Raw genomic sequence first — 11,044 nt, forward strand, 5'->3', positions numbered from 1 at the left:
GCCGGAATTGTCCTTTAAGATATATACATATACCACATTTTTCTGTGAAAGCTGAGATTGACAGATGTTTTGTAATACTGCAAAGTACTCTCAGTAACAGTGTGAAAATATATTCCGTATACATAAACAACTTCCTGAATGTTTTCTTTAGCATAGAGTTTACAACAGGTCTTTCAACAGAACAACTAACAAGCTTAAAAACAAACTTTAACATCAACTCTTGTCTTACAAGGGTAAATACAAGCCAAATGTCACTCACACAAGACCAAATCCTGTATGGCAACTGCAAATACAGGCCAGGATGTCACTTTAAATGATGTGTAATCCTTGTAATGCCCTGCGATGCGCAAGGTCTCAAAGCAAGTGGAGGCTGTGGGGTATCTGCCCTCAACCACTTCTACAGAGAGACTCGGTGGTAGAATCTCCCATCCGGTCCAGAATTTGACCAGGTCGGTCAGTTCAGTTGGTGTTGCTATGGAGTAGATTAAAAGGAATTAAACATCTTTGACTTTATTAGTCATCAGGATAAATGGCCAACTATGGCACTAACAGCTTACACTCAATAAAAGATTAGTCAAACCCTTGACTAAGTTTACAGAAAAATAATTTTTAGAATGAGACTGGTTGGACTCATCTCTTGAGTTGAAAACAGCAACATGACTACTTTCTTTTTTTTTTTTTTTTTTTTAAATCGGGTGGATTTTTAAAAAATAAATTCATGTCATGTTGCTGTTTCCAGCTCAATAGTGAATGTGTGAAGTTCATGATGAATATTTAAATAGCTATACAGCTTTTATACTATAACAGGTAACTAATTAATATTTAAATAGAACTTCCTACCATTAGCAATGAACTGTCGAAGATAGCCTGATATGTGGCATTTGGTGTCAACTGAACAATCGTCATCATCGTCACTATCCTCACAAGGCCATGTGAGTCGCTGAAGAAGTACCTGGATTGAAAAAAATAGCATGAAAGAGACTTTGGTCATTTTTCTATCTTAAAATCACATATAATTTTTGATCAAATATCACTGGTTGGTAGCCGTGATGTCAATTATGGGCTATATATGTAGGAAAACAAATAACAAGAACAAGATTGAAAACAGACAGTTATACATGCTGACCAGGTATGAACCATAATATTTACTAGGAAAATAACATCACAAGATCAGAGTAATTAAAATTAACCTCAGGGCTGAAATTTCCTGCTCCCTCTTTCGGAAAAAGCAAGGCCACTGTGTCAGGTCTTTGGGTCACCAGTGTCCACATTGAGGTTTCTTTAAGACCTTGTCTCAGCTGCTTAATTTGTCTTGTGACACGTCCTATTACCTGTTAATAGTAATAAGACAGAGAGGATAGAACACGTAACATTCCTTATCTAAAAGCTTGAAGAGTAAGAGAAAAACAATAATTCCATTTGAATACATGCATTATGCTTCAATCCATTTTACCATGACCATTTTTTTTTTTACCTTGAGAATAAATTAATCAGAAAAAAGTGCAACAATTTAATTTTGTCAGACAATTTTTTTAGAAACTTAGCAATGTGCATTTATAACCAAAACATCACTCACAGGATAAAAAAAGAATTGTGACTTTCACTCACAGCATGGATCAATAGCTTCTCAAAAAGCCATCTCCTGTTTTTCTCAGTTAGGTAAGGGAGGTCCCAGGCATGGGCCAAGTCCTGGACACGCTGTTTATTCTTATCTGAGAGTATGGATCCCCCTTCAAGCTTCAAGACAGAGGGAAACTGATTAGGAGATAGAAAAAAAGATGTGTAAAGCAAGATACTACAGATGGGGGACAAATTAAAGGAAAAAACAGAAACACCTAACCCCTACAGTGAGGGGGATTCATCCATAGGGGTCACTGAATGGTTTGATGAAAATATAATGTGAATTATATACTATGGTCTTCACAGTCACCATATCTGACCCAATTGAACACCTATCATGTTCAGTTAAAATTCTGTTATATTGTATTGGAAAAGTGAAATATTTGTGCACAGGGGAAATAAATCACATGATGCAGTAATTATAGAGCAAGTTTAGGCTGTGAAAGTGCAATGTTTGTACAGTTCAGTACCCTGATACTTGTCAGTGTTTGAATTTTCAGGCAGACCCCATTACCTGTAAGTTAAACTACACAGCAAGTTCACGCAGTATTTGTTGTCAGCCTTAGGAAAACCTGAACCAGTGGTTTAATAAATGAGGTATTTGTACTTGTGCTGTCTTTTGTTATTCTACCACTGAATGAGAGGGAAACCTATTAGATAGTCAATATTTTTCAAAAGGTGTAACCCTTCACCTTGTTCATTTGCAGTAGTTATGTCTAATATATTACATCTAAGTGTGAAAAGGAGGCAACTTTAGATTGGGGAACATGTGTTGGTTAATAAGTGGTTCAACTATTAGTGAATTAGTAATTGATCAAGATGTCACTTTAAGTATGGGGGACAAATTCTAAGTAAAAAGACTTAATTTAGAAGTTATTTGGACACTAATAACCACTTGTTATTTTGTGTTTTGTTATGTAAGAACAGACATATTCATTAAGTTGTATTAAGGGAGAATTAACTAATTCTTGGTTGGGTACTACCACCTTATAAAGTCCATACTAACAAAGCATATTGAGATCGTAATCATATACAAACAACTTCTAAACCTACTACGTAATAATGCAATAATTCTGAGGTTATTGAGGGAAAACTTCTTAGTTAATGGCTAATGGTTGTATAATTAAGGCCATGCAGAAATAAGGCACTTAATAAGTATTAATAATGACTATTTTAAGAGCCTATTATGTTACTAAATTTGGCAATAGCCTATAAGCACTTAATTAATGGTGAAATAGGTGGTACTTAATATAAAGTGTTACCGGAATGGGAATGTTCTTATGTTCGTCCTAAAACTTATGCTCGTGGCTCTCTCTTCTCTCTCTCTTACTCTCTCTCTCTCTCTCTTCTCCTCTCTCCTCTCTCTCTCTCCCCTCCAGGTGCTGCTCTTCTGGGTGCTGATGTATTACCAGAGTAATAGAGCTGCAGACCTTCCCAGGGATCCAGAAGTGGACCATCCTTCACTACAGTCCATTCAAAGCTGTGTGGGACTGGGTCATTCTGCTCTTAGTGATTTATACAGCCATATTTACTCCATATTCTGCTACATTTCTACTAAGGTTGGTGGAAATTCACCTGACCTGTATGAGTTAATTATGTATGTAAGTTTGCCCTCTAAAATACTACAGGGCTGATGAAGATAAGCACTTTTAACCAGAAAAGCAAGATGACCATGACACTCTTTTCCTTCCAAATTCACTGTTTATGAGCAAAATATCCGAATTTTTCATAGTCATAGCTCAAATATTGATACTGATGTAATCATGTTTAATGGGATGAACAATGAAGTGATCATGTGACATCATAATGACCTGGAAAATCACTTTTTGTCCGTTATTCAACACCATCACTCAGAAACAGAAGGGGACCATATTTCACAGTTGGTCGGATACTGAATTGTTGACATTTTTGTCTCAAAGTTCATTGTGACTTCAAAACAGCCATATTTTAAGAATGAACTGGGCAATCCTAGACACACACACATATGTTGACTGGGACGACACAATGAGTAAATGGTAAATGGCCTGTGCTTATATAGTGCCTTTCTAGTCTTTCGGCCACTCAGTAGTACACTATATGCCACACTCACCCCATCCGCGCACATTCATACACTGATGGTAGTGACTGCCATGCAAGGTGCTACCTGCTCACCAGAACGGAAAATAATCATTCACGTACAAGCAATTTGGGGTTCCTTCCAGTTAGTGGACGACCCACTCTACCTCTGACCTACAGTAAACAGATGTTCCGTCTCTAGTGCATGCTATAACAAATCAAGAAGTGTAAGTGAGTGGTTAACAGTGTACTGTTTGCTATTGTGAGTAGAAGGAAATGTTCAACATTCAGTTCAGTGAGACCTATATGTATGGGACATACGGTGGATGGATATGTATGGTCATCACAGACTTGATTAATTCCTGACATTTCCTCTAGTGCCATCCTCAGGAAACATGAACTTTTGTGACAAAATAGCTCTAATCTGCAGCTTAAACCTGCAATGACATGTGTCAATGCTGGGGGCAAGTCTGTAAATGTAATTGTCTAAGGGAGGGGGGAGACACTAGAAGTGAATAGGGTAAAAATTCTAAGAAATAGTTATCACCATGAAACTTCCCCAGATGATTATTTACATTAAGAAAATATTATTTTGTGTTATAAGGTTTCTGAAATTGTATGATTAAATGTGCAAATGAGACATTTTCTACTTAAAAATTGGCTTTTTCTCATACATTTCCAAAACAGGAATTTGAACATTAGATAAAGCCAATTGTTGACAAAAAGTAGTGGTTCCCGACCGGGGGGTTGGAACCTCCACTAGGGGTCACCAAAGCTTCAGTAGGGTTCAAAAGGCCTTTGTAATTTTAAGGAGTGTAAGAAAACATTAAAAATATAAAAAGTAGTATGCCTATATGTTAGCATTGTGTTCATTTCTGTGAAGAAAACTAAATTAAATTGTAATTTTTTTGAAGACCTCAGCACAAGGTATATATATATATATATTTACAGAACTTTCACTATCTGACAAACAGCCTTGTCCTGCATTAGCAAAGTACACAGTTAAAACAACAAAGAGTTAACAGAACAATGGACACGTTTTAGGCAGGATAAAACATCTGATCAATATTCACCAAATGGCTTTTTTACACAAACATCCTGCAGTTATTGTTATTGTTCACTGTTTAGTTCATTGTACAGTTTTATCTTAGTGGTTCTGTACTGTTATTATGCATTTAATATAATATGAAATATCCATAACATATGTCACTTAGTCAGTTTACTCAATGATAGAAAAGGACTCCCTTACTGAAAAAGGTTGGAACCACCATGTTTTTAGGAATGAAATGTGCTATAAATAAGGCTATGAATGATATATGAACAAACACCTCTGTAAAAACATTCACGATATAGATAAATAAAAAATAAAAAAAAAACTGGAAGGATTTGTTTATGTAACTGCTACTGAAGTGGAGATTTCTGGCTCAGAGTATAGATAAAGTGTAGTAAAATAAACACCTAAATGTGTATTTTGGGTGTTTTCTTTCCACTAGTCTGAAAGAAAATGTTATGGAAGCAAACTAGCTAAAAAGATCTTTAAAATTTTCTTTGCTTTGAATGTCTGTCTTGTCTTTGTCTCTGCCATGTTTTTTAGGTTTTTTTTTTCAGTGAATGATTCTCAGAACAAAACCCATTAATTAATTTATTGATTTTCCTTTAGTGAGCAGGAGGAAGCAGCCATGCAAACCTGTGGTTACTCCTGTTCACCCCTCAACGTGGTGGATCTTATAGTGGACATCATGTTCATCGATGACATCATCATTAACTTTAGGACGACATATGTTAACTCCAATGATGAGGTGAGCTTATCTGATTGTCTAAACTGAATAACAAACTGATTTAGTAAGAGCGCCTAATCGATCAATCCATTGACTCACTGGCTCGTTTAAAATATAAGAAACTCCAAGGTAAAACAAATGATAGCTTGTGTGCTGTCAGCTGCGGATGCAGAATATAGTTATTATCTAGATTTAAACTGCAACCACGAAGTTCAGTTGAAGGAAAAGGAAGGAAAGCGGTTTCATTCATTCATTTCTTTCCCTTTTAAAAGTTATAATACTTTATGTAAAGTTTCAGCATTAAATGTCTGTAAACACTATACCTATGTTTTAATGTTGTTAAGTTGTGTACTTACATTATCCCAAATGTTTCCAACAATAATGAAAAACCTTCTCAGTAATTTGACTTAGTTTCTCAAAATAATGATTTAGTTCTCAAAATAATGAGAAACATTCTCAATATTTTGACTTAGTATCTGATACTTGATACTATCATTATTTTGAGATGTTAAGTCAATATTTTGAGAAAGTTTCTAATTATAACGATTTTTTTCTGTTTTCCTGTCATATTGGCAGAAATGGGATTCCATAAATCAGTCCACAAGCAACAAAAAGTCAGAGAAGGTCCCATTGTATTACTTATTAGTTATGTTACAAACCATTTCACTCATTAAAAAGTGATTAATAGCCTACATAAAAGTAATATGTAAAATTATTCTGAATCTTACATATGGAACAGTTAAAGTGCAATTATTAAAGTTATTGTGTTTTGTCTCCTCAGGTGGTGAGCCAGTCTTCTCGCATTGCAGTCCACTACTTCAAAGAGTGGTTCCTCATCGACATGGTGGCAGCGATTCCCTTTGATCTCCTCATCTACCGCTCAGGAGAGGAGGTGGTTAGGGGAGGTGGCGAGGGAGAGGTAGGGAGGAGGGAGGGTTTTGGGTAAAAACTGGGATTGTAGGAAAACGAGGGCAAGAGAGAAAGAGGATAAAGAAAAGCTGGAGGCCAGAGAGACTCTAAAGACAGATTATATAGTTTTTCACTCATTTGATTCAATCACTTGGTCATATTGCTGCTCTTCGTCTCCTCTTCCTAGCAGACCACCACACTGATTGGCTTACTGAAGACAGCTCGGTTATTGCGATTGGTTCGTGTTGCAAGGAAGTTGGATCGGTACTCAGAGTACGGTGCAGCTGTCCTCTTCCTCCTCATGTGCACCTTTGCCCTTATTGCCCACTGGCTGGCCTGCATCTGGTATATTACTCTACTTTATACTTCCGCAGTATTTGCTGACTGTATTAAATGGTAAATAGACTGCACTTATGTAGCGCCTTTCTAGTCTTTCGACCACTTAAAGCACTTTACACTATACGTCACGTTCATCCATTTACACACACATTTATACAGTGTATTTTATGTGTTTGTCTTCTTTCTCTAGGTATGCCATAGGTAGTGTGGAGAGGTCAACCTCAGCTGGGATTGGCTGGTTGGACAATCTGGGCGAGCAGCTGGGGAAGCCATACATTGACTCAATCATTGAGTCGGGTCCTTCCATTAGAGATAAATATGTCACAGCTGTGTACTTCACCTTCAGTAGTCTGACCAGTGTAGGCTTCGGGAACGTCTCCCCAAACACCAACTCTGAGAAGATCTTCTCCATCTGTGTCATGCTTATTGGCGGTGAGTTCTACAAAAAAACCTGTTGGGGCTTTTGGCCATGTCAGAAAAACTTACAGAAGAGTTTTTTAGTGGTCTGTCATTTTAAATTTCGATATAGTTGAATATTACGCTCAGCTGTTGTCAAAACGGATTTTGTGAGACCATGTCACAATTAAAGAAGAAGTTTTGTTGTTTACTAACTGAATAGAAGGCAAAGAAGAAGAGATTTAGATGGTTTTTTTTATGTTCAAATTGGCAGCGATCACAAAAAACTGCTGCTAGACTGCAAGTGTATAGTTAAGTTGTATTTACACAAAACAGCATTTTAACATTTACATTGCTTAGTGTAGATGTATTCTATTAAAACATTTCCTTCTCAAATCCTTCAAAAGAAAAAAGACACGGTTAGTGTTTGCCACCGACCTAAAATGAGGATCAGTTCTGGTTAAGGTTCTGTTTCAAGGTCAGTTAAAAAAAAAAAAAAATCATGTTATGATTTGTTACAAATTATATTTAACACAACACATAACATAGCAGATATTCTCTTTGGTGAGTGGATTGGTTTTAAATATTCCAGGGAGGAACAGTACTAATAGAAACAGCCAGCCCAGATTCTGACTGCAGTGCATGTTTGCATTACACTATTGTCTTAATAAGTCTGGACCTCAGTGTGAACAGTGTGTGTGTACCGATCATTTTGAATGTGCACGGATAAGAGATTATATCTCACATCCAAGCCCACCCACGGAAAAGGTCCAGTGAACGGGCCCTCCTCTGGGCCACGAAGCAAAGCTTTCCCCTTTTTCTCAACCTTTTTGACAGCCCTGCTCACATCTTTGAACATTTGTTATCATGAGCTTTTTAATGGTGCTGCAATGCCTGCTTGCTTTGTATTGTGTTCACAACCATTTCCCTAAGGGACCCCTTTTCTATCATTTAGTAAACTGACAACCCCTGACTTATTGACAACTTTTATGGATATTTCATGTTATATTCAAAACTGTAAAATTAACCCAAATAGTGAACTCAGTAACTGCAAGGAGTTTGTGTAAAAGCAGTGATTTAAATGATAAATGGACTGTACTTATATAGCGCTTTTCTAGTCTTTCGACCATTCAATGCGCTGTACACTACATTCACACACATTCATACACTGATGGCAGTGGCTGCCATAAAAGGTGCCAACTGCTCATCAGAACGGATACTAATCATTAATACACACATTTGGTGAACATTTTATACAATTCTCTGTCTATATTATGTACTTTTTAAAATTATTTTTAACAATCATACAAACTTAATACGCTTTATTTTTTGACAAATTCAGTGTTTTCTTGTCCCTGACACATGGCCATTGTTCTATTAGCCAATTTACTTTACATTTACTTTTAATAGTGAACTACATGCTGAATTATAGGCCTACTGTGTATATTAAAGAAATAAATCCAGAAGGTCTCCCAACCTCTCGTGAAGTTTTTGCAACCCCTAGTGGGTGTTCCGACCCCCAGGTTGGGAACCACTGCCTTAGACCAATAACTAAACTGTTCCTGTCCCTCCTCCAGCTCTGATGTATGCCAGTATCTTTGGTAATGTGTCAGCCATTATCCAGCGGCTATACTCTGGTACGGCACGCTACCATGCCCAGATGATGAGAGTTCGAGAGTTCATCCGCTTCCACCAGATCCCTAACCCTCTGAGACAGCGACTGGAGGATTACTTCCAACACGCATGGTCATACACTAATGGGATAGATATGAATGCTGTGAGTATGATCTAACATAGCCATATTGGAAGTCCTCACCTCTTGAACTGCACCATGGTTTTTGTGTTTAGACAGTTTATGCTTGTTTGCTAGCTAAACAGAGTAAGCTAGCATTCTGCTTAAGATTTCAAAGCTACCAAAATTATGCAATTGATTTGGGGGGAAATGGTCAAAAGGATTTAATTGAATGAATTGTAGTTTTGTTTAGGAATATGGACTATAAGCACTATATCACTAAGTTTGTATCTGCTTTGAAATTCACTTTGAAATCCTACTTTTATAAATGAGCTTCTTAGTAGGTATCATTTTATGTGCTCAATAATAAAAATATATAAATTATACTATTATTATTATTATTGTTGTTATTATTATTATTTTAAGTAGTAGCAGTAGTAGTAGTATTGAGTACTTATCAAAATAACTTACCCAAATTATTTTTGTCAAGTGCATATTCCTAAATGAATTTGTATTTAATCATACAGTATATCTACAGTATATATACAGTATATCGAGCTCTTACTCGATCTCTCTTTTTTTCTCTTTTTTTCTATTTATTTCACTTTTTGCTTTCCTTTTTGTGGAAATTACTTTGTATATACTTTTTAAGACAGCACCGCACTTTTGTTGTTTTTGGGAGTCTCTATTTTTGACCGGCCGGTGTAACAATGCACGAAGCGGCTCGCATGTGCTTTGTTTACAGGAGGGAACAGCTGATCGCGCTGCATAGCGCTGTAAAGGCCGAAGTATGCTTGCCGCTTGAGACCTGTCGCGCGACACTGTGACGTCAAAATGACGTAGACCTCGCTGGCGCGACAGGATTTTGGCCCGCTCGCGCGAGGTCGCGCACCACTCTTTTTTTTTCAGCTGAGCGCGCCAAACCAGAAACAGGAAGCTTTCCGAGCAAGTGCGCCTCTACAGCATCTTTGTACGATCTATCTCAATGAAGGTAACACAGAGATTCCAACATTCATCTGGAGAGAAATCGCCAACTGGATGTTTTGGAGAAGAGGAGGCCATGATGCGGAAACTTTAGAAGCAACCTCGCCGCGACTGATTTGGAAACTCAAAAAAGAGGCCGCCATTGTTTTTCACCTTTTTCTTCTTCTTCTAGTGGCGTAGAAAATAGGCAAAGCTCGGTAGGCCTTTGCTCACGCTTGCGCCACCGGTCCTGTTGCAGTGAGAATACTGCACACTAGTTGTCGCGAACCACCAGACGCAGTATATCAAATAGCTTAACGACCTCCCGGACATCCGCGCGCCAGTGGCGAGTCTACACAGACGCTATATGCTGAACTTGCCAGGGGTCTTGCGATGTGCACACTAGTAGGGCCAGGACCCTTCACTACGGACTGTGAGAGGTCATTGCTACCGGCCCTGTAGTCGTCCCAGTGCCACAGGACACTCCTTTTCTTGGGCCACTGGGACCAGGCAGCGATGTTTTCCAAGGCACCTGCGCATTTCCTTCTCCTGAAGGTGCAGACTGAGGTTTGCACACAGGCTCGCCTCGGGAACACTCCACAGAGCTGGCCTTGAACATGCCTTCAGTCCCCCACGCGACGGGGCTGATGCGGATCCGGTCCAGCAGCTTTCCCTCTGTTTGAGCTCTCCAAAGTCTCTCCCCTCACGCTGGCTGGATCGCCTGATGTGAAGGTCCGAGATTGGGCGGGTGCGGGGGGTGTGGCAGGGTCCTTGAGATGGGTGTCAGCAGCTAAGTTGGGGGTATGCCCCCGATGACAACGGGTGACCGCAGAGAGTGTCTGCTGCAGGAGTGCGGCAGGGGGGCCTGTGGACATGGTGATGATGTCCTGGGGGTGGGAGGTGTGAAGAGAGTCCTACTGGTCGGATGCAGCAGGGGGGTAATGGGGATGATGAGGGTGATGTGGATGCATGAGGGCGTGCATGTGGGGGCGAGGAGGTGGTGGGGCGGTTCTTAGGAGTGTCATTCAGGGTTGTTGCTCCACGGGAAGCATTAACGGCCTCAGTATATCACCGCCTTTGCGCTGTGGCGCAAACACTGTGACGCTCAGCTGAGCGCGCCAAACCAACAGACCACAGGAAAGCTTTCCAAAGCAAGTGCGCCTCTACAGGCATCCTTGTACAGCATCCCTTCAATGAAGGAACACATGAGAATGCCAGAAATTCAAGGAAGGCCATATGCCGGAAAATTTGG

The 11,044-nt window shown here is 39.0% G+C and overlaps 1 protein-coding gene across 1 annotated transcript in view; it reads left to right on the forward strand.

Moving 5' to 3' along the window:
- LOC118334852 (potassium voltage-gated channel subfamily H member 7-like) overlaps positions 1 to 8,889 on the forward strand; it is a 26,456-nt gene extending 17,567 nt beyond the window's left edge. The window contains 7 exon segments of the mRNA XM_035670924.1: positions 3,000 to 3,034; positions 3,037 to 3,179; positions 5,336 to 5,474; positions 6,235 to 6,345; positions 6,550 to 6,707; positions 6,892 to 7,133; positions 8,675 to 8,889. Coding sequence (XP_035526817.1) covers positions 3,000 to 3,034; positions 3,037 to 3,179; positions 5,336 to 5,474; positions 6,235 to 6,345; positions 6,550 to 6,707; positions 6,892 to 7,133; positions 8,675 to 8,889 — 1,043 coding nt within the window.
- The last annotated feature ends 2,155 nt before the right edge of the window (positions 8,890 to 11,044 follow it).

The sequence above is a fragment of the Morone saxatilis genome, unplaced genomic scaffold (genome assembly GCF_004916995.1).
Source record: "Morone saxatilis isolate NCDOM2014 unplaced genomic scaffold, NCSU_SB_2.0 Contig23, whole genome shotgun sequence".
NCBI classification, from domain to species: Eukaryota; Metazoa; Chordata; class Actinopteri; family Moronidae; genus Morone; species Morone saxatilis.